The sequence below is a fragment of the Typopeltis vanoorti genome, chromosome 5 (assembly GCF_054136105.1).
Source record: "Typopeltis vanoorti isolate ZY-2024b chromosome 5, IOZ_Tvanoo_1.0, whole genome shotgun sequence".
NCBI lineage: Eukaryota > Metazoa > Arthropoda > Arachnida > Uropygi > Thelyphonidae > Typopeltis > Typopeltis vanoorti.
The window spans coordinates 96,163,296-96,188,940 of NC_143553.1; the positions used below are offsets into that span (position 1 = coordinate 96,163,296).

The 25,645-nt window shown below is 35.2% G+C and overlaps 1 protein-coding gene across 2 annotated transcripts in view; it reads right to left on the reverse strand.

The window, feature by feature from the left end:
• unc-45 (unc-45 myosin chaperone) overlaps positions 1–25,645 on the reverse strand; it is a 368,157-nt gene that overhangs the window by 239,239 nt on the left and 103,273 nt on the right. For both annotated transcript variants that reach the window (XM_090393271.1, XM_090393270.1), the window contains exon 8: positions 3,254–3,431. In XM_090393271.1, the coding sequence (XP_090249397.1) occupies positions 3,254–3,431 (178 nt within the window). The remainder of the gene's footprint in view (positions 1–3,253; positions 3,432–25,645) is intronic.

The window sequence follows — 25,645 nt, forward strand, 5'->3', positions numbered from 1 at the left end:
AACAGGAATCAAACCTTGGAGATTCAGTGGCAAACTCTGAAGGAAACATTGATTGATTCTGCCAGAGAGGCATGTGGAGAGGTTGTCTGCAAGGATAAAAAAATCAGAACTCCATGGTGGACACAGGAAGTTAAAGAGGTAGTGAAGGAAAAGAAGAAAGCATATCAAAAGTTCCTGGCAAATTAGTCAGCTTGTGCTCTTAGAGAATACAGAGAAAAATGCAAGAATGCTAAACAGTGTGTAAAACTAGCTAAACAAAAGTCATGGGAGGACTTTGGCAAGAATATAGAAAATAAATATCAAGAAGGTGGCAAAATATTCTGGAGGTTGTTGAAGAAGCTTAGGAATGGAGGAAAGAGTGCTGTAAAGGAATTAGAGATGATAAAGGTGAAATGAAAACAGGAGAAAAAGATGTCCTTGAAGTATGGAGTAATTACTTTGAAAAACTGCTAAATGAAACAAGTAGTGATGACAGCACAGTAATAAAAATACTGACCAGGCATGCAGTCAGGAATACATATCCATACTTGAAGTAGAAAAAGCCATCAAAGGTTTGAAATGTGGAAAGGCAGCAGGAGTAGATGATATTCGACCAGAAATGCTGAAGTATGGTGGTATAAGAGTCTTACAGTGGCTGCACTGCATAGTTCAGAAAGCCTGGACAGAGGGACGAATTCTCGATGATTGGAGTAGAGCTCTCATAGTACCCATATATAAAAAGGGAAATAAAACTGAATGTGAGAATTACAGAGGTATTTCCCTACTGAGTGTTCCTGGCAAGATCTATGCAAGTATACTTGAGAAACGGTTGAGAAGAATTTTGGAAGAAAAGCTTGGTGAAGAACAAGCTGGATTCAGGCCAAATAGAGGCTGTCAGGATCAGATCTTCACTTTACGACAAATAGTCGAGAAAGCATGGGAATATAACAAAGATCTGTATTTAAGTTTTGTCGATTTCGAAAAGGCATATGACAAGGTGCCAAGAGAGAAGCTATTCAATACGCTGCAGTTATATGGTGTCAATGGGGCATTATATCAAGCAATACTTAGTCTTTATTTGAGTTGTAAGTCAGCAGTTAGAATTGAAGGAAGTACAGGAAGATGGTTTAATGTTAAATCTGGTGTGAGACAAGGATGTACATTATCCCCTCTGTTATTCATTATCTATATGGATCACATTATGAAGGAATGTGGTATTAAACCTGATATCAAAATTGGAGATGTTAATGTCAGCTCTTTGCTTTATGCGGATGATGTTATATTTCTAAATAAATCCGCTACAAGTCTGCAAGATTCTCTGACTAAATTGAATAGCTGTTGTAATAGATATGGTATGAAGGTCAGCAATAAAAAGACAAAGACAATGAAAATAGGCAGAATCATTGAAAATGTCAACTGTGTTGTGAATGGAGAACCGGTGGAACAAGTAAAACATTTCAGCTACTTAGGCACAATTTTTACTGAAGATGGTAAACTAAATATAGAAATAGACAACAGAATCAGCAAAGCTGGTATCGTGGGAAGTCAACTGAATAAATTCATATGGAATAAGAAAGAAATTAGTCGGAACACTAAATTAGCTGTATACAAGACTGTGTTCAAAACAATTTTAACTTATGGATCTGAGAGCTGGGTCAGAAGTAAAACACTTGACCAAAGACTAGAGACCGCAGATATGAGAGTCCTGAGAAAGATTAGAGGTGTGAACAGATGGCATCAATGGCAATATCATATTAAAAATGAGGATATTAGGAAAGAACTTGACATTGTCAGCATCCAGGAATGCGTTAGCAGAGCTAATCTCAGATGGTATGGTCACTTAAATAGAATGGGAGAGGATAGATTAGCAAAACAAGTGTTCTCTGCCAGGTTGGCAGGAAAACGACCCAGAGGAAGACCAAGATATAGGTGGATTGATACGGTACAAAGTGCCTTAGACGATAGAAATATAAGATCTGATAATGTTGGAGTCTTGATAAGTAACAGACTGATTTGGAGGAAAATTGTAGATAATAAGTTAGTGATGATGTAATTTTTTCATGTAGTACTGTCATATCCTGTACACCCCTTGAGGGTACATGGCAGGAATTTGATGATGATGATGTTACAGAATATCATGTGATGAAATTTTTCATTATATGGATGGTGATAAGAATAAGGGGGAATTCATGGAAATTAGTTTGTGTGCAGTTAAGAAAGGAGTGAGAGATACGTTTTTTTTCATAGAACAGTATGTCAGTGGAACAGTTTGCCTGTTGAATTGGTGAGTGCATCTAGTGTGAATGAGTTTAAGAGGAGGTATGCAGCTGGTGCTGTATGACCTTCCCCCCAATGAGTCCTTCACTTCTTTTGTTAAGTCAGATATTCTGTCAAGTCTCTTTCTGAAGTTTTATTTATTAATTTCAATAAAACCATATTTGAGTTTTAATAGCACATACAAATAACCCAATGATTTGAATAATATTTGATGTAACCAACTGGAATTACAATGGAAACCATTTAATGAGAATATAGTATATTTATACTGAATTCATTTTTCTTTTCCTCTAGAGAGGAAAGAAAGTGAAAAAGCCTGCTTTGTATTTAATCCAAGTTATTTATTTTTTTTTATTATAAAATTTTGATGGTTTCTTTATTACAAAGCTTACAGTTCTGTGTTGACAACACAAATATCGTGCAACCATATAAACTGATACTGGTGAGCTCTTTATGGTTATTCAAAATAATGGACTTTAGTTACTTCAATGATATGCAATCAACACACTCCTGGGCAACAAAAAGAAAAAAATAAAATTAAAACTTTATGATAAGCAAAATATAGAAGTTTTTTTTTTTTTTTTTATGCGATTTAACAAAAGGTTGCAAATTTATCCTACATTTAGTACTGTGGGTGAGCTAAAGGTTAGGTAATATAGAAAACCTCTCTGGATAAACCAAGTACTTTTTCAAGCCATTGAAGGCTTCAGATAAACAGACATGTTCAAACAACATGAAGCTTGCCATCCTGGTTGACCAGTTTAGCCAGTTTTGAGATCGCCACTCTGCTTATTTGAAGTCTTCAGTGGATTGAAAAAGTACTGTGGTTTATTTCTAGAGGTTTTCCAGATTCTCTAACCTTTAACTCATTCACAATACTAAATGTATGATGGCAAACTACATGTTGTTTGGCTCAAAATTATATTACTGCCACTGTACAAATATGCTCTTAGCTGAGTGCCAAAACTGCTACACCTAAGTTTTCTGTTCTACTTACTTCACATATTCCATGACTTTATTCCGATAATTCTCTCTTGCTTTATCATGATCCATGGTAATAAAAATCCGATCTAAAGCAACAGCAACATGAGTTCGAGTATTACTAGTGATTTTCATGCTACTTTCATACTGAATGTCCATTAATTCAGAAGAAACTTCCAACAGTGCCCAAATTCCTGAAACACAGCAATGCATCCATAATTAAAAAAGGATACCATTATATTAACAAAAAAAGCATCCCTTGATGTATAGAATATAATCAAGGGATGTACAGAATATTTCATATTCATATACAGGATACCATCAGAGTATTACATAATTAAGTTCATAATATTGCTAACTTTGATCAACAAATTTTTCTTTTCTTTCAAATTAATGTTATTTCTTGGGTCTTCACTATTGTCAGATTTATACTGCAGTCTAAGGTACTAGAAATAGCATCATCCAACTTAGTAGCCTTTCTCTAGACCATAGGTGGCCAACAGCAGGCCTGCGGCCCGTAATGTGATTTTGTGTGGCCCGCGGCAGGATAAAAACTATATTAAATTATATGTATTATTAATTTAGCTATTGGTTTCGACCGTAGATTTTCTGATTGATATACTAGTTATATTCATTATTTCTGATGACGGAAAAAAAATTATATTCTCAACATGAATCAAAATAGCTTTAAAAGATTACTCAACTGCTTCTCTGTGCGAGTTGTAGATTTCTATGTGCTCCAGAGTAACTCATCATTGAAAGTCACTTGCTCTGCTCTGGTTACAGAAATATATAATTAAATTTAATTTAACAACTTATATTTAAATTAATCAAGTATTTTATATTGTTTTCCCAGTAGTAAAATGATTTAACAAATATAGTAATTCAAAACATAACTATTGCCTTGAAAAAATGCAGAGTTTATTTTTTTATTTAAGTTCAGTCTAAAAATGTGCGGCCTGTGATGTTACCACTCATCATATATTGGCCCTCGTATAGAATGAAGTTGGCCACACCCGCTCTAGACTAATATCCATCAATTACCTGTTCTCTTAACCTCTCCTGTTGAGTTTGAGTGACCATACCACCTTAGATTAGCTCTTCTATACTGTTTTCACTAATTTCTCTCTTATTCCAATATATATTTATTCAACTGGTTCCCCATGATACCAAATTTGCTTATTCCATTATCTATTTTCATATTTAATTTGTCATCTTCACTAAACCTGTGACTAAATAGCTGATGGTTTGCTTGCTCTACAGATTACAATGATAAAAGCAGTTTAAGTTTTCCATATTTCTTTGACTTTTCCAATGCTGATTTTCATATTCAATTTGTTATAACAGTTATTCAATTTATGTTGGGCCCATACACGAGAGATTAGTTGGTCAGCCTATAGTACATCAGTGCCACATATGGGAACAGCTTTGAGAAAGGAGGAACTTATTCACATTAGATTTGAAGGCCACTGCATCGTTTTCCTTGGGAAACACATCTGAGGGGAGGTTGTTCCAGAGTACAGCAGATCAGGAATGAAGAAGAAGGAAAAGAAATTTGTTCTATGAGTATGAGGTTAGGCTGGTAAAGGATGCAGGGTGGTAAGTGCACATGTTTCAATGGATTTTACAGAGAGAGAAAGAGAAGGGGAATTACTGATGCTATTTCATGATATTTATTTTATGAGAGATTAGTTGGTCAGCCTATAGTACATCAGTGCCACATATGGGAACAGCTTTGAGAAAGGAGGAACTTATTCACATTAGATTTGAAGGCCACTGCATCGTTTTCCTTGGGAAACACATCTGAGGGGAGGTTGTTCCAGAGTACAGCAGATCAGGAATGAAGAAGAAGGAAAAGAAATTTGTTCTATGAGTATGAGGTTAGGCTGGTAAAGGATGCAGGGTGGTAAGTGCACATGTTTCAATGGATTTTACAGAGAGAGAAAGAGAAGGGGAATTACTGATGCTATTTCTGATGAACATTTACCATGGAAATATTTACAGAAGATGAATGTAGTAGATACTACATCTGTACTTGGTTGGAGCGAGTTTGTAAGAGATGAATCATTTATCAGTCTGATTACTCTCTTCTGTATTGCATCAAGAATTTTTTGAGAGCTCATGGGACACCACCCCAGATGTGTGAGCAATACTCAATGGATGGGCAAATTTGTGATGTGTAGAGGGTTAATAGCTGTTGAGAAGTAAAGTAATGCTGTGAGCAAAAGAAGAATCCTAATTTAATGGATGCTAAGGCAGCAATGGTTGTAATGTATTTATGCGAGGAGAGATTTGGGTGCTGCCAAAGGTAAGGCTGGAAGAATACGGATCTTTTTTATGGGAAATAAGGCAGAACTGTGTTTTGCAAGCATTGAAATTGACAAGGTTATCTGAGCCCCATCAAAGAGTGGTTTAGAGATCAGAATTTAAGTTCGCAGTGGCTGCTGCTCTGTTGGTTGTGCTAGTTTGGTGCAAGGCTTGTCAAGTGAGAAGGAACGTATTGTACTATCATCAGCTAAACTATATATCAGATTAATGGTCAACAGGAACAGGTCATTGATATATAGAAGAAAGAGGAGTGGGTAAGAGGATAGAACCTTGTGGGACCCCAGCATTAATTACAGGACAGGAAACCATACACCATCACATGCAATGTGTGTCCAGTGAGAAAACTGGCAACCTAGTTGTAGAAGTCATGAGACAGACTGAATGATGGGAGCTTACTTAATAGGCCCTTGTGCCAAACCCTGTTGAAAGCCTTGGAGATATCAAGTGCAACAACTTGGGATTCTCCCAACCTTTCAATGCTACTTATCCAGAGATGGGTGATATAGGTGAGCAGATCCCCTGATGAATGGCACTGGCAGAATCCATACTGGTGGTCATTAATTAACTGAGAACTTTTAAGGTAGTGTAGAAGTTGAGTATTAATGTTGAAAGTTTACCCCAGTCCTGAAGATACTTTCAGGCGCAAACTTTGTTTGCTCACACTTGGATAAAGAACTAAATTTATTATAGTTGAGTATTAATGGCTAATTTCCATACTGTAGGTAGATATAGTGGAATAAGAGAGCATAAAGAGGCAACATAAAATAGGAATGAGCTCTGGAACATAACTGAATAACTGGAGGAATCAGGGACAGGGGATTTTTTTGGTATCTAATTTAGAACAGGACTGTTCTGATTACTTTCTGGTGAAAGGTAAGTGAGGCATTGAGTATTGGCTGTTTGGATGACATTTACCAAAATCATCTATGCAGGCATTTGAGAAAAAGTATAAGGCCAGGAGATAGTTTTTTCTGTGGGTGATGATGCAATAGATCCATCTAGGTGCAGTAGTGGTGGGAGCAGTGTTGGGTAGACATTGTGGCCAACTGCTTTGGCCACACCTACCATTTGGACACAATGGAAGTTTCCCTTTCAGTCCTTTGAAAATCAGTTTGTGATGCAATATGATTTTCTTGTAGATGTTTCAGGCTTTGATGTAAGCTTTTATTCTAGAGAGGATTACTTCAGTGATGCATTCAGTGCTGCACCGAAGTATGGAATTTTTTTGGAAGGCCAAAAGCAATAGTCCAACCAAGGGAATGGGGCAGAGAAATCTCTGCCCCATTATAAGAATCCTGCTTAGCATTCTTATAATGCCAGATGACTCTTGGTTGGGAAATGGCTGTGTGGATGTTGCTCAGGTTAGAATTACCTAAGGGAGATACAATCTCCACAGCATATTTGGAAGGCTCACTAATGAGGAAGAGACTCAGGGTGTTTGGAAAGTGGGTGGAGTTATCTGGTACTCTGGTGGGAATGTGAACAATTTGTGTAAGGTAGTTTGTGATGGCAAATGTTTCAGCATCTCTACCTGCCTGGTCTGTGTAGTTGGAAAAAGAAAGACAGTTGGTGTTATAGACATTAAAATAGACAAGGAAAATAACTTAACTGATAGGAAAGTTAGACTGAAGGACACAGACTTTCACGGAGAGGAAGTCAAAGAGTTCAGAGTGGTTGTTGTATTTGACACAGTGGGACACAGTGTCAAATACAACAACCACATGTATTTGACACAGTGGGACAGAGAGAGATTTTCAGCCAAAGAAGACCATAGTCAGGAGATTCTAAGTAGAATGCTCTCTGCCATTGTATGTAAAAATGAATGTATGCACATATGCCATCCTTGAGTCAAAAGAAGAATGTGTATTTGGGAAAGTTAAGATGGATGATGGTTGGAGAGGCAGTAATTTGGATTTGTCAGGAAAAGTAGGCAGGGTTCTGAAGACTGAAGCTGAAATTATCTGAAAGTCTCTGTGGAGTTGTTGTTGATCAAGCAGATCATACACATTTCCTATGCAGTACTTTGGTTTTCAAGTTTGCTATTAACAGTGCTTAATTTCTGCACTAGTATTCCTATCTTGTAGTCGATGGTCCATGTTTTGTTGCTGCTTTGTCATTTTCATTGAAACTGTTGGCAAAGTCATTGGCTTTGTTCATAATGGCTAAAAGTAAGATCAGGCCAAGTTCATATATGTGACTGGGGGAGAACTGACTTTGAGGTTGTTCATAGTTCTGATATACTCACCGATGTATCATAGGTTATTTTCGCTAATTACAGGAAGTTTGTCCCATCCCTTCTTTTGTTCATAGGTCCGAAGCGGTAGCAGCTGGCGATTTTTCTACAATCAAAATTAGAATTTTCCATTACCTTGGTGATGTCTTCTTTCAGCTTATCACTTTCAGTGTAGAAGTTGAGTAAAATAGTGCTGTACTGTTTTCTTTTCAGCCTCGATCAAGATGTGCACAGTCAACACAATGAAGCTATGGAGCTGCCTGGTATTGGTAGTGTGATTTTATGTCAAAGTACTGATTGTGGATCTTTTCTAGTTTGTCTTCAACTGATTTTATTTTGTTTCATCAATGGTGAATCTTTGGAAGAGAGGCACAGTGAGCAGTCATGAGAAGTTTATATGATGATTCTTCAATTTTTATACATGAGTTTGTGAAAAAAGGGTGACTAATGGCAACAAAAAATGCATAGCAGGCTTTCCTGGTGTCTGTGACATCTAGTCTGCAGCTGTGACAGTATCGTTGGATTTATCATTGCTGGTCAGCTGAAGTGTGTTATATATGCCCAGTGTTAAATTGTGATTGATAAAATTCCTAAGAGAATTTATTCTTTCATAATTTAACAAGTAAAGAACCTATAATAGAAAATTTGCTTGCGTCTAAGAGTGTAAACTTTACATATATGTGAACAAACTTGTATATATTAAACAAAAGGATAATAACTGTGAAAATGCATAAGAAAGAAGTGTTATTCATGTAGAAAGATTACTAAAGCTAGTTAAATATTGGCGGTAAAATTCTAGAGAAAAAGAACGTTATAGTATGATTAGAGCAGTATACCATTTCTAGAAATTAGATAGACAAAGCTTAAATGAATGACTCACAATTTTTTACGATAACTGTAGCGTAATTCAAGGCCAAGAGCACAGGATTAAAGGAAGTTGCCGCAAGCATATCGTGTGCACACGGCACATGATAAGTAGGCAGAAAAGAAGAAATCCTCTACTGAGAGATATCGCGTTGAGCACTATCGATGAGTCAGGGAGGAGGAGGAAGATTACGGAAGGTGCCGATAGGGTGTGGAGATATAAAAGTTAGAAACCCCCCACTCCCCCATGAGGCTTTTTTCCTGGTGGTTTTGGTTTTGGTGTGTGGACTTCGTGAGTGGAGGGACGGTTCGAGAGCAGGAGGGGAAATCTCTGCCCTGATGCCCTGCAGACGGAAACGGTAGATGCCACGTATCCACGGGAAAGGTTATGCATCGCACGGTCCGAGGTGAATCACATTACTCCAGAAAAAAAGGGTAGTCTGCATAGAGGCCTTAAAATCTAGGTAAAAAGGCGGCACATGTGTAAGAGTGACTTTGCCCCAAGAATCCTATTGAAAGGAAGGCATAACCGACTGAAACGAATGGGCCAGCATATAATCAAGGAATTCCAGGTACCAATCCTAACACAAAGAAATCAATTTAAGGGTCAAAGGACAAGTAAAGAGAGGAACAAGCACAAGAGATAACTATAATATGGTATCGTGAAATTTTATTGTTAAATAGTGTAAATGAATGATATGTGAATCAAGATCTAAGGACTTAACAAAGATTAAACTTAGGAATGTAGCAAATTATAAGTTGTGAAAGTAGACAAGTGTAACTTAAAGAGTGATAACCTTAGGATGTGTGAATGTGAATGATAATATATGTTTACTAGGTTTTAATTAAGAGAGTTATGAGGATCTTATGTGTGAAGTGATATAGAACGGCTCTATTGTTAATCCTATGCGAGTTATGAGAATTTACTGTTCGTATTTGATAACTATGATAGCACATAAATTTGTAATTTAGAAATTATCTTTCCCAGACTTTCATGAACTGTATATATGTTAGAATGTTAAATAAATCTTTTGCTTACTCTGATTCAGTTGTTTGTTAGTATTATCCGATGCACCACTTGCTAAATATGCAAACCTAAGCGGGAGATTTGAGTAGCGTGTCTATAGTCACGATTGCACAGTTGTTAGTCACTAAGGTATAGCTGGGTGTTCACTTCTTGTTTAAGATTTTTTCCTTTAAACTAATTGTCCTAAGTGGTGCAGTGAAAACAAATAAATGTCTTAGGATTTTATGAGAAGAAGAACCTCAGAAGCTTTGTTACATTTGGATATTGGCTCTACCCCGGGGCAATTCCCTTTGTACTTAGATACTACCATGTGACACCAAGGGGCGAATAAACGTAAAGAGCATAGATATCAAAGTTATTAAGAAATGTTGTTATTAAGAAATGGTGGTGACAAAACACCAGAACACTCTGTCATCATGGGGATTTGTTGCTACCATTTTTGTATTATGCAGAAGGCATTAGTGAGCAACTTGCACATGGTCAATATTACATGAATTAAAAAAAAAAGACTGTTATTAAACACTTAAACTGTACTTGCAGGTTTCTCGGTAGTATTAATCCTTTTAAGAATTGTTGCTGTCCTTTCAATAAGTGAATTTTATTCAAGAAATCACTTAAAAATGATTAAAATGAGGAGCACATGTTTAAGTAAATTTATTCCAAAGCACTCTATACTTGGCAGTTGAGTAAAAGTCCTGAAGACTTCTAGTTGATTAATTTAAGAGTATAATATCATATGCATAAAATAAAGACCTGAATTTAATATCTCCAAATTTCATATCACTAGACATGCCTTCATAATGCAATCCATAGAGGAATAACACCTGGGGCACATACCCAGTAACAATGGGGCAGATACCGAATAACAATGGGGCAGATACCATTGTTTTATACCTGATTTGAGTAGAGCTAGCAAAGGAATTAGAGAAATACCTCATTGATGTAAGTGCTTTTAATGAGACCATGAAGACCAAAACAGATGAGGTACTGCTCCTAAATAATAAGCAGAAGATGATTTATTCAGGCACTATGAATAAGGAAAAGGAGGAAGTAGTTATAATACTCAATGTAAAGATAAACCTCTTGAATGAGAGCCAGTATTAAGTAGAAAACTGGGCAATGATATTTGTTTGGACTTCTGGTCTCACAAAAGGTTCTATTAGAGATGAAGTAGAGGAATCTTTAAAGTCTGATCTTTTTTGAAAGCTGGTTATTGTTTGATATAAACAGCAGCAGAATAGGAAACAATTCCAGACATACAGAAATGTTTTGAGAAAATTTGGAGATAAAAGGCAGGACTAATAATGTTAAGTACCTGCTAGATTTTTGCTCAGTAATAACTAACACCACATATCAACATTAAAGTATGCATGAATTATTCATTTGGAGAGAATACACATAAAACAAGCAGGGTCAGTTTTAAAATCATGTATGACTGCTACAAAGTGTTTGAGCAAGATGAAAAGTGTGTACTAAAGATTTGAAAAGAATGACAACTATTGTAAATTTCTTTTGACAAAAGGTTGAAATTCTTTCAACATTGTCAACAATCAATTATTGCAGAAAAAAATGCAGGAGTTTTAAAAATATATTAACATTAGAAACATTAAAAAAATATTAACATTAGAAACATAAGAAAAATCTGAAAAAACAATGATCAACTCAGGAAGAAGCATATGATGAACTGAGAAAAGTTAAAAAAGCAGTCTATGAGAAGAAATCATATGAAAAATTCTTGGCTGTAAATTAGCATATGTAGGAAAGCTAAGATATATGTAATTAAACATTCACACATGTGCTACAGTAAAAAATAATATTTATTTTACAAATATTTCATTTGACATATCATAAGACATCATAAGTAAGAGTGAAGAACAATGATAACGAATTTGAACAATAAAACAGAAATGTATGTTGCAGAGTGCAATAACACAACAGTCAAATGAAGCCTTATGGCTCTTTCTTTAGTAAGTGCATGTGCCAAATTTGAATCTCTCTGTACAAGTAGTTGTGCATCTGTTAAAAATATCCCAGTACAGGGTCATAAGCTTGCCATTTCAATCAAATGTACTCCTTATCTTGATTTCAAGCAAAACTGAAAAGAACATCAGTCACCTATCCTAGCCACCGATCAAGCTAACAGACTTCGTTTTGAGGACGAAAAACATTTATGGGGGTGCTTAAGGGTCAAAGCTGTATAACTGAGAGGAGACCTCCACATACCAGGGCTTCTGACCTAATGTCCAATCCTCACCTTCTCATGGTGCATCCTGTTGGGTATCTACTTTGATACTGAACAAACGAGGATGGGCTGGCAATTTGGGATTTAGCCGACCAAATTGTATTCTTATTGGTTAAACCAAAATAAAAAATGATGGTGCAACATGACAAAATTTCATGCTGGCTGGGGTGTCGCTCAGTTAAACAAGGCCCCCGTTGTTTTCGCCAGGGAACCAGGGCGAACAGCAAAAAGTCAGCTACTGGAACAAATCTGAAAACACACCCCAACTCAGCATCACCAGAGTTAAAGATCGGTACTATCAACATAAGAAGCCTGAATGGCAAAGAAATGGAGCTAGCTGAGGAATTAGAAAAGTACCAGATCGACATAATAGGGGTGACTGAAACAAAAAAGACAAAAACTGGTGATATCTTTCTGAGCAATAAATACAAAATGTTATATTCAGGCAATGACAATCAAGGAAAAGGAGTAGCCATAGTATTCAACACAAAATACGAGGCTAATCTTCTTGAATGGCAGTCAGTCTCAAGTAGAGTAATGTGGGCAATGAGAATGGGGAAATGGACAATGAGACTTATTTGTGCCTATGGTCCCACAGAAGGTTCTACTAAGGTAGAAGTGGAGGAATTTTTTGAGGCTTTAGAAAAAGCAACTGACACAATGAAAAAGGAAAAGTTGGTCCTTGTTGGGGATCTAAATAGCAGAGTAGGAAATGATTGTGAGACATACAAAAATATTTTGGGAAAATTTGGACAAAAAAACAAAGCTAATAATAATGGCAAATATCTGTTTGGATTTCTGCTCAGGACATGGACTAGATATTACTAACACCATGTTTAAACATAAAAATGTGCACAAATTCACATGGAGAGAAGAGGCTAGGAATAAGAAAAGTCTCATTGACTATGTTATTCTTGATAGTGATATTTTCTCCCTAGTGCAGGACACCAGAGTGTACAGAGGATTTCAAATTGGAAGTGATCACTATTTAGTCTTGAGCGGGATAAAATTGAATTTCATATTGAAAACAATAACATGTAAGAAAGTTTTAAAGCGAATAAAAGCTGAGCAGCTCTCAGATGTGAACTGTAGACTAAAATACAGAAAGATTATTGAAAAGAAAATGAAAGAGTTTGAGAACAGGAATCAAACCTTGGAGATTCAGTGGCAAACTCTGAAGAAAACATTGATTCTGTCAGAGAGCATGTGGTGAGGTTGTGTGCAAGGATAAAAAAAATCAGAACTCCCTGGTGGACACAGGAAGTTAAAGAGGCAGAGAAGGAAAAGAAGAAAGCATATCAAAAGTTCCTGGCAAATAAGTCAGCTTGTGCTCTTAGAGAATACAGAGACAAATGTAAGAAAGCTAAACAGTGTGTAAAACTAGCTAAACAAAAGTCATGGGAGGACTTTGGCAAGAATATAGAAAATAAATATCAAGAAGGTGGCAAAATATTCTGGAGGTTGTTGAAGAAGCTTAGGAATGGAGGAAAGAGTGCTGTAAAAGGAGTTAGAGATGATAAAGGTGACATGAAAACAGGAGAAAAAGATATCCTTGAAGTATGGAGTAATTACTTTGAAAAACTGCTAAATGAAACAAGCATCGATGACAGCACAGTGATAAAAAACACTGACAAGGCATGCAGTCAGGAATATATATCCATACTTGAAGTAGAAAAAGCCATCAAAGGCTTGAAATGTGGAAAGGCAGCAGGAGTAGATGATATTCAACCAGAAATGCTGAAGTATGGTGGTATAAGAGTCTTACAGTGGCTGCACTGCATAGTTCAGAAAGCCTGGACTGAGGGACGAATTCCCGATGATTGGAGTAGAGCTCTCATAGTACCCATATATAAAAAGGGAAATAAAACTGAATGTGAGAATTACAGAGGTATTTCCCTACTGAGTGTTCCTGGCAAGATCTATGCGAATATACTTGAGAAACGGTTGAGAAGAATTGTGGAAGAAAAGCTTGGTGAAGAACAAGCTGGATTCAGGCCAAATAGAGGCTGTCAGGATCAGATCTTCACTTTACGACAAATAGTCGAGAAAGCATGGGAATATAACAAAGATCTGTATTTAAGTTTTGTCGATTTCGAAAAGGCATATGACAAGGTGCCAAGAGAGAAGCTATTCAATACGCTGCAGTTATATGGCGTCAATGGGGCATTATATCAAGCAATACTTAGTCATTATTTCAGTTGTAAGTCAGCAGTTAGAATTGAAGGATGTACAGGAAGATGGTTTAATGTTAAATCTGGTGTGAGACAAGGATGTACATTATCAACTCTGTTATTCATTATCTATATGAATCACATTATGAAGGAAAGTGGTATTAAACCTGACATCAAAATTGGAGATGTTAATGTCAGCTCTTTGCTTTATGTGGATGATGTTATACTTCTAAATAAATCCGCTACAAGTCTGCAAGATTCTCTGACTAAATTGAATAGCTGTTGTAATAGATATGGTATGAAGGTCAGCAATAAAAAGACAAAGACAATGAAAATAGGCAGAATCATTGAAAATGTCAACTGTGTTGTGAATGGAGAACCTGTGGAACAAGTAAAACATTTCAGCTACTTAGGCACGATTTTTATTGAAGATGGTAAATTAAATATAGAAATAGACAACAGAATCAGCAAAGCTGGTATGGTTGGAAGTCAATTGAATAAATTCATATGGAATAAGAGAGAAATTAGTCGGAACACTAAATTAGCTGTATACAAGAGTGTTCAATCCAGTTTTAACTTATGGATCTGAGAGCTGGGTCAGAAGTAAAACACTTGACCAAAGACTAGAGACCGCAGATATGAGAGTCCTGAGAAAGATTAGAGGCATGAACAGATGGCATCAATGGCAATATCATATTAAAAATGAGGATATTAGGAAAGAACTTGACATTGTCAGCATCCAGGAATGCATTAGCAGAGCTAATCTCAGGTGGTATGGTCACTTAAATAGAATGGGCAAGGAAAGATTAGCAAAACGAGTGTTCTCTGCCAGGTTGGCAGGAAAACGACCCAGAGGAAGACCAAGATATAGGTGGATTGATACGGTACAAAGTGCCTTAGACGATAGAAATATAAGATCTGATAATGTTGGAGTCTTGACAAGTAACAGACTGATTTGGAGGAAAATTGTAGATAAGAAGTTAGTAATGATGTAATTTTTTCATGTAGTACTGTCATATCCTGTACACCCCTTGAGTGTACATGGCAGGAATTTGATGATGATGATGATGAAAACATTTATGATGCAATGGTTAAAATAATTTTATATGCATGGGATATTTAGGCTCACAGTTCTGTAATCCTTGCAATTTTGTGCATTATTTTTATTTTTTTTTTGGAATTGGTATGTATTAAGATGCTTATCCATTAGGACGGAGTTGAAAGCACTATAGTCTTTGAAACACAATAACAATGTAGTCATCGCAAAGGCTGACAAAGGAAACATCACAATAGTACTAGACACCAAATCCTATTAATGATAAACAGAATTATTCTTATGTGATTGGAATGCATATTCTAAGTTTAATAAAGATCCTACCAAAAGCTAACTTAGTAAGTTTAATAAGCTATTGGACAAATGGATGTTGTATCAATAGACCAAGAAATTGCTAAAAAAAAATCAGAAATTACCATGCAAGAATCCCCCCCCCTTCCCCTAAATATATGGAGCACCAAAGCTACACAAAAGTAACTGGCACCACTTAGGCCTATTATATATTCCATAGGCAGCCCTACCTACAAGTTCTCAAGATTCATATCAAACCTTCTTGGTCCTGTGATTGGCCACTCAACTTCTGCAATAAAAAATTCCACAGAATTTTGCACAGGAATAAACTAACATCTTCAGATGTGATGGTGAGCTTTGACATCACATCCCTTTTCACAAATATTCCACATACTGAAACAATACACATTCTAGTCCAAGAATTTCCAGCAGACATAGTGGACCTATTCAAATTCACAATCACATCAGGATACTTTACATGGAAAGAACAACTATATCAGCAAGTGGAAGGAACTGTCATGGGTTCACCACTCTCACAAACCTAGAATATTTTTATCTGAAACATCTGGAAATAAACATATTTCTGAACATCAAGACCACATCCAGCACATCAAACTACACAAATTGGGAGTGGCACAGCATGGAACTGAAAATCCAAACCATAGAATCCAATGGGCAAACACAAAGTTTTTACACAGATCTGGGTTTTTACTGGGTAAGATATGAAAGGCTATTCAAAGTACCGAAGCTGTAATGACTGCCTTACTATCCCAAAAGTTTAGGAAATTATTATACTTGATTGTGTTAAACAGATTGTATCATAATAATTAATTATCATGCTACAGCCCAATAGTTTTAACAAATATCAACTACTTGTACAGAGGAATTCAAATTTGGCACATGAGCTGTACTGTTTCATTGTTCAAATTCCTTTGTAAAATAAATATGATTTTTTTTTTTTCCTGTGTCACACATGTGAATGTTTAATTATGGAAACTCTACAGGTCTCACTAAACAAGTAAGCTATATGTAAAAGTAATCAAACAAAGGTCATGGGATGAGCTTTTTTAGAACAGCCTTATTCCCAACCAATTAAAACCTATAACTCTTCAAAAAAAAAAAAAAAGTCAATAAACTTCTATCTCAGTTATCACCTGCACTCCACACTGATGTACTTAGAAGTCCTTTGATCTCTTGTGTATGAAATCAATATAAAAATAAAAAATAATTTTAAAAATTTGAATATAAAAAAATTAAATCAAAACTAAACAAATTTTCATTAAAAAAAAAAATAATAATATATATATATATATATATATATATATATACAAATATGAAAAATTTGAAAAAAAAAAAGTATATAAATATACTGGAAGTCTCCAATAATTTCTTTGAAAAATTATTAAATACGTAGAAGGAATAAGTTTTAAAAGAGTATACCGTGAGTAAACATATAGATACAAAACTAATAACAGAAGACTCACATACAAAGATTATTTAATAGTATAATTTTTGCCTGTGTGTCACAGGCATCTTCAGTACATTTTAAGCTCAAATTAAACAATAACTGACAATTCCAAAAAGTGCTACCTAAGTAGCTGGTGTAAGATAACTAAAAAGGTCAATAAATTTCCTAACAAAAAAAGGTATACAATAAAAAGTTAGGATAGATTAGCTGATTATAAAGTACTATCTCCCATAAAGAGAATAGACATAAACCATCGGATCTGCTTAAGTTAGGAGAATGAAGTAAAGTTTCACGTTTCTTTATAAAGCCGTTCCATGAGGAACCGACTTTTGTGAAGGACTCGTCTTTTTCTGATGAACTCTATGTCTAGTGATGATGGCATGTTCTACAAGTCCAGACTTCTCAGGTTTAAAGTATTCAATATAAGATTGGTGTTCTTCTAGCCGAATAGAGGCAGATCTTCCTGTTTGTCCGAAATAAGATAATCCACAAGAGCACAGAATCTGGTAGACACCCAGATAATTAAGATGTGGACGCTTGTCGTTAGGAGAAGTGAGAAAGGTGGAGATTTTTCTAAATGGTCGAAAGGCAACAAAAATATTCAGTGGTTTTAAAACTTTTGCTATACGTTCACTAATGCCTTGTACATAAGGGATAGGAATGCGCATTATTTCTTCTGTATTTGAAGAGGAAGACATTAAAACTACTCAAAGCTCTTTTAGTGAAGGAATTCTTATATTCATTAGATAGAAAGGAAGAAGTAATATATTGCAGTTCTTTCTGTAAAAGATCGTCTGAAGAACAAAAGGAGTGGGCCCGATGAACCAGTGTTTTAATAGTTCCTGCCTTTTGACTGGGATGGTGATGAGATTCAGCATGGATATAATGGCCTGTATGAGTCTTCTTTCTATAGACTGAGAAATGTAGGTTACAATCTGATTGATGAAGAATTAAAAGATCTAAAAACGATAACTGCTTATTTGATTCTACTTCTAGGGTAAACTGGATCCTAGGATGAAGTGCGTTTAACTTGGTGAGAAACTGTTGAAGTTCATCAGAAGAGCCATTCCATACAGCGAAAATGTCATCGACATATCTGAACCAATGAGTATGTCTGAGAGAAATGTTGTCAAAGATACATTGTTCAAAATGTTCCATAAAGAAATTGGAGATAGCAGGAGAAGAAGGATTACCCATTGCTGTTCCTTCAATTTGTTGATACAACTTATTTTTAAAAGAAAAATAACCAGAATGTATTACAAAATCAAATAATTTTACAATGTGTGAAGGAAATTACTGTTGCAGTAATTCAATGCTTTCAGAAAGAGGCACATTTGTAAATAAAGAAACAACATCTAAACTGATCATGATATCAAAAACGTCCAAATGAAAATCTGAAATTTTATTTTTGAAATCAGAAGTATTTTTTATATAAGTATCAGTTCTTCTAGTTGAAGAGGAGAGTAAATTTGATAAAATAAATTTGAGATTTTGTAAGTGGGGCAAACTATACAATGTACAACTGGTCTCAATGGAATGCCTGGTTTATGAACATAGGTTACCCCACATACAAAATCTCAAAATTTTTATCAAATTTACTCTCCTCTTCAACTAGAAGAACTGATACTTATATAAAAACTACTTCTGATTTCAAAAATAAAATTTCACATCTTCATATGGACATTTCTGATATCATGATCAGTTTAGATGTTGTTTCTTTATTTTCAAATGTGCCACTTTCTGAAAGCATTGAATTACTGCAACAGGAATTTCCTTCACACATTGTAAAATTATTTGATTTTCTAATACATTCTGGTTATTTTTCCTTTAAAAATAAGTTGTATCAACAAATTGAAGGAACAGCAATGGGTAATCATTCTTCTCCTGCTATCTCCAATTTCTTTATGGAACATTTTGAACAATGTATCTTTGACAACATTTCTCTCAGACATACTCATTGGCTCAGATATGTCGATGACATTTTTGCTGTATGGAATGGCTCTTCTGATGAACTTCAACAGTTTCTCACTAAGTTAAACGCACTTCATCCTAGGATCCAGTTTACCCTAGAAGTAGAATCAAATAAGCAGTTATCCTTTTTAGATCTTTTAATTCTTCATCAATCAGATTGTAACCTACATTAATCAGTCTATAGAAAGAAGACTCATACAGGCCATTATATCCATGCTGAATCTCATCACCATCCCAGTCAAAAGGCAGGAACTATTAAAACACTGGTTCATCGGGCTCACTCCTTTTGTTCTTCAGACGATCTTTTACAGAAAGAACTGCAATATATTACTTCTTCCTTTCTACCTAATGGATATCAGAATTCCTTCATTAAAAGAGCTTTGAATAGTTTTAATATATCATCATCATCATTAAATTCCCGCAATTTACCCTCAAGGGGTGTACGGGATATGATTTCTACATGAAAAATTTACATCACAACTAACTTCCTATCTACAATTTTCCTCCAAATTAGTCTGTTACTTGTGAAGACTCCAACATTACCAGATCTTATATTTCTATCATCGTAGGCACTTTGTACCATATCAATCCACCTATATCTTGGTCTTCCTCTGGGTCGTTTTCCTGCCAACTTGACAGAGAACACTTGTTTTGCTAATCTTTCCTTGCCCATTCAAAACCATACCACCTGAGATTAGCTCTGCTAACGCATTCCTGGATGGTGACAATATCAAGTTCTTTCCGAATATTCTCGTTTTTAATATGATATTGCATAGATTGATGCCATCTGTTCACGCCTCTCATATCTGTGGTCTCTAGTCTTTGGTCAAGTGTTTTACTTCTGATCCAGCTCTCAGATCCATAAGTTAAAACTGGTTTGAACACTGTCTTGTATACAGCTAATTTAGTGTTCCGACTAATTTCTCTCTTATTCCATATGAAGTTATTCAGTTGACTTCCTACCATACCAGCTTTGTTGATTCTGTTGTCTATTTCCATATTTAATTTACCATCTTCACTAAAAATCGTGCCTAAGTAGCTGAAATGTTTTACTTGTTCCACAGGTTCTCCATTCACAACACAGTTGACATTTTCAATGATTCTGCCTATTTTCATGGTCTTTCTCTTTTTACTGCTGACCTTCATACCATATCTATTACAACAGTTATTCAACGTAGTCAGAAAATCTTGGAGACTTGTAGTGGATTTATTTAGAAGTATACCATCATCCGCATAAAGCAAAGAGATAAAATTAACATCTCCAATTTTGATATCATGTTTAATACCACTTCTCTTCATAATGTGATCCATATAGATAATGAATAACAGAGGGGATAATGTACATCCTTGTCTCACACCAGATTTAACATTAAACCATCTTCCTGTACTTCCTTCAATTCTAACTGCTGACTTACAACTCAAATAAAGACTAAGTATTGCTTGATATAATGCCCCATTGACACCATATAACTGTAGCATATTGAATAGCTTCTCTCTCGGCACCTTGTCATATGCCTTAACCAAATCGACAAAACTTAAATACAGATATCTGTTATATTCCCATGATTTCTCCACTATTTGTCATAAAGTGAAGATCTGATCCTGACAGCCTCTATTTGACCTGAATCCAGCTTGTTCTTCACCAAGCTTTTCTTCCACAATTCTTCTCAACCGTTTCTCAAGTATACTTGCATATATCTTACCAGGAACACTCAGTAGGGATATACCTCTGTAATTTTCATATTCAGTTTTATTTCTCTTTTTATATATGGGTACTATGAGAGCTCTACTGCAATCATCAGGAATTTGTCCCTCCGTCCAGGCATTCTGAACTATGCAGTGCAGCCACTGAAAGACTTTTATACCACCATACTTCAGCATTTCTGGTCGAATATCATCTACTTCTGCTGCCTTTCCACATTTCAAGCCTTTGATGGCTTTTTCTACTTCAAGTATGGATGTGTATTCCTGACTGCATACCTGGTCAGTGTTTTTTTTATCACTGTGTTGTCATCACTACTTGTTTCATTTAGCAAATTTTCAAAGTAATTACTCCATACTTCAAGGTTATCTTTTTCTCCCGTTTTCATGTCACCTTTATCATCTCGAACTCCTTTTACAGCACTCTTTCCTCCATTCCTAAGCTTCTTCAACAACCTCCAGAATATTTTGCCACCTTCTTGATATTTATTTTCTATGTTCTTGCCAAAGTCCTCCCATAACTTTTGTTTAGCTAGTTTTACACACCGTTTAGCTTTCTTACATTTGTCTCTGTATTCTCTAAGAGCACAAGCTGACTTATTTGCCAGGAACTTTTGATATGCTTTCTTCTTTTCCTTCACTGCCTCTTTAACTTCCTGTGTCCACCAGGGAGTTCTGATTTTTTTTTATCCTTGCAGACAACCTCTCCACATGCCTCTCTGGCAAAATCAATCAGTGTTTTCTTCAGAGTTTGCTACTGAATCTCCAAGGTTTGATTCCTGTTCTCAAACTCTTATTTTTTCTTCAATAATCTTTGTGTATTTTAGTCTACAGTTCACATCTGAGAGCTGCTCAACTTTTATTCACTTTAAAACTTTCTTACATGTTATTCTTTTCAATATGAAATTCAATTTTATCCTGCTCAAGACTAAATAGTGATCACTTCCAATTTCAAATCCTCTGTACACTCTGGTGTCCTGCACCAGGGAGAAAACATCATTATCAACAATAACATAGTTAATGAGACTTTTCTTATTCCTTTCCTCTTCTCTCCATGTGAATTTGTGCACATTTATATGTTGGAACATGGTGTTAGTAATAACCAGTCCTTGTCCTGAGCAGAAATCCAACAGGTATTTGCCATTATTATTAGCTTTGCTCTTTTCTCCAAATTGTACCAAAACATGTTTCAAACTTTTCCTTTTTCATTGTGTCAGTAGCTCTCTCTAGAGCCTCAAAAAATTTCTCCACTTCTACCTTAGTAGAACCTTCTGTGGGACCATAGGCACAAATAAGTCTCATTATCCAGTTCCCCATTCTGATATTTGCCCAAATCACTCTACTTGACACTGCCTGCCATTCAAGAAGATTAACCTCGTATTTTGTGTTGAATACTATGGCTACTCCTTTTCCTTGATTGTCATTGCCTGAATATAACATTTTGTATTTATTGCTCAGAAAGATCTCACCAGTTTTTGTCTTTTTTGTTTCAGTCACCCTTATTATGTCGATCTGGTACTTTTCTAATTCCTCCGCTAGCTCCATTTCTTTGCCATTCAGGCTTCTTATGTTGATAGTACCGATCTTTAACTCTGGCGATGTTGAGTTGGGGTGTGTTTTCAGATTTGTTCCAGTAGCTGACTTTTTGCTGTTCGCCCTGGTGAAAACAACGGGGGCCTTGTTTAACCGGGCGACGCCACAGCCGGCATGAAATTTTGTCATGTTGTACCATACAGTTTTAATATGTCTTCCTCTTCAAATACAGTTGAAGATAATCTGCATTGCTATCCCTTATATACAAGGCATTAGTGAACATATAGCAAAAGTTTTAAAACCACTGAATATTTTTGTTGCCTTTTGACCTTTTAGAAAAATCTCCACCTTTCTCACTTCTCCTAAGGACAAGCTTCCACATCTTAATTATCCAGGTGTCTACCAGATTCCGCGCTCTTGTGGATTATCTTATTTCGGACAAACAGGAAGATCTGCCTCTATTCGGCTAGAAGAACACCATCTTATATTGAATACTTTAAACCTGAAAAGTCTGGACTTGCAGAACATGCCATCTTCACTAGACATAGAGTTCATCGGAAAAAGACAAGAGTCCTTCACAAAAGTCAGTTTCTCATAGAACGCCTTTATAAAGAAACATGTGAAACTCAACTTCATTCTCCTAACTTAAACAGATCCGACGGTTTATGTCTATCCCCTTTATGGGAGGGGAGGTAGTACTTTATAAATCAGCTAATCTTTCCTATCTTTTTACTGTAGACATAATTTTTTTTTTTTTTTTGTTAGGAAATTTATTGACCTTTTTAGTTATCTTACACCAGCTTCTTAGGTGGCACTTTTTGGAATTGTCAGTTATTGTTTAATTTGAGCTTAAAATGTACTGAAGATGCCTGTGACACACAGGCAAAAATTATACTATTAAATAATCTTTGTACGCGAGTTTTCCGTTATTAATTTTGTATCTATGTAGAAAGAATAACCAGAAGTACAAGGTGTAGATATCAATAGATGAGGTAGGAAAAACTATCAAAACCATGAAATGCAGAAAAGGATAGTGCTGATGATATTTGATCTGAAACATGGTGGTTTTAACATTATGCAGTGGCTGCACTGCATAACCCAAGACGACTTGATCATGTGGTCAAATCCCAGATGATTGGAGTAGAGCTCTTATCATTAAATTTACTTGTATACAAATAAACTGGAGTAGAGCTGTCATGTCATCATTATAAATAAATTTGTAAAAATTTTGTAATGTGTTCCAAGAAAGATTTATATAAGTTTATTTGAGAAAAAGGCTATAAAAAACTGTTGAAGGTAAAATTGTAAGAACTAGCTGGATTTATGGCAAACAAGAATTTCCAAGCCCACACTTTTACCTTAACATAAGCAGCTGAGAAATAATAGGAATCTAATAATGGTGTATATTTAAGGTTTTGATGATCTTGAAAAAGCATATAACAAATTGCCAAGAAGAAAATTCTTTCTTTCAAGGTTACATGGTGGTCAGCATTCATCGTGAAGAATTTATGGAGACAAAAACACACATGTTGACAATTATGTTACTTACAATTAAGAAAATAGCATTCAACATTTCAACCTCTATATCAGGGTCATTATCAGAAAAACAAACATAAAACAAAACACAAGCTACATGACACTACACAAAAGTAAGCAATATATTGCTTTGTTAATCGTTTACACTAGCGTGACCTCTGGTGAAAAAATAAAAGTAAAATAAATAAATAAAATAAATTAAAGTAAATAAATATGTAAAATAAAAATATTTTATACATAATAATATACTAATAATATATAAAATAATGAAATAAAAATCATGTCAGTGGAAATGCATCAAATGCATCTCTACAGTCTTGTTATCTTAATGTTTTCTTGTGTTAGGGTTCTGCCATCATGTTCTGGATGCTATATATATATCTTGCAGATGGGTCCTCAAATTCTTGGAATTACTAATTCATCATTCTTAATGAGATTGGCACGATGAATTAGCATCACAAAGCAGTGCCAGATTAAACCCTGTGGATATCCCTAGGCAGTCGAAATACCCCCCCCCCCGCAAATTATCTCCTAATACGTTTTTAATTTTACCAACCAACAATTTTATTATAAACCAATTTTTGTACACAAAACACCGATTAGCAATTATTAATGTTATTAAACATATAAACATATTATGTTATTAAAGAATTATTTATAATTATTCAACATTACACAATATTATTAAACAAAAAGTAAGGAATTTTTAATTTTAATAAACAAACAAAACTTTAAACATTCACTTTCCTCAATTTTTTGTGGTGAAATCTTTCGGGATATCTTGGAAGTCTATCTTTTGCAAGACATTGTATTCAGTGTCCATAATGGTAAGCGAGTTCAGTTGTTCCTGTGTCATTGAAGATTGATGACAATTTTCAGCAGTTTTAACTTCGAAAAGGTTCGTGCACCAGTAGCGTTAGTGATCATGACACACCTATAAATTCTTAATGCTGTCATAACATTTGGGAATGTTGATTGCACCATATATTCAAAAATGAGTTTGTATGATCACGATGCTGGCACTGTTTCATCAGCTTTGAAATCTTCTGTGATATGAAATACTTGATGATTGCAGATGAAATGAACCATTTCATCTGCAAACTCCAACTCGATGCCCTCAGGATAATTCTCTCTAAATCTTTGGAATAGCCTCTTTAATTTAATATTCTAACTGACAGCTGAACAGAAAATGAGCTGTTAAGAGATAAATTGTAATGTGAACCTAATATCTATGGTTTATGTACTTTAAGTTGTTAATGGGTACATTACACATTAATACAGTTATATTAGTGTGTAATGAGAGACTAGAGTGTATTTTCTCTCTAGTCTTTAATGTAAAGTTTTTGTTTCTTGATTCATTTTTTTCTATCTTTTGGAAACAATTCAAGAAAGCTTGTTTTTTTGTAATTTTCTTTCAAGATCAAATCAATATTATTTTGATCCACTGCTGTGAGGTCCCTAAACGATGTGGGGGCCCATAGGCCAGTGCCTAACTCTAACAGTGCCAAAGGCTTCCTTGAATTTTCTTTCAAACCAGGTTTTGGTGCAGTGAAGGGACTTGATGCCTTTTCAATTAATTCTGTGACATGTTTGGAGTGCATGGTTTGACAGGTCTGTTTTACTATAGTGAAGAAATTTAATGTGGTCTTTGTGTTCATCTTTTCTTCTTCAAACTCTGCACCTTGTTTCCCCTATGTAGGATAAGTTGCAGGTGCACTGAATTTTGTAAACTTCCAAGTGGGCAAGGTAGAGAAGACTATCTTTGGACAAGCTGAATATACTTTTTAATTTTGCGGGGGTATTAAAAGTTGCCTTAATATTGTATATTTGTAGTGTTCTATTTTTTCTGATATTTCCCTAATGTATGGAATGGCTATAGCATTTTTGTAATCTTTTTTACTTTTCATGGCATTATTGAAATGTGTTTTTTTTTTATTGTAGCATTTTTAAGATGGTTAGGCTAATAATTTCATATTCCTTCTTCAGTAC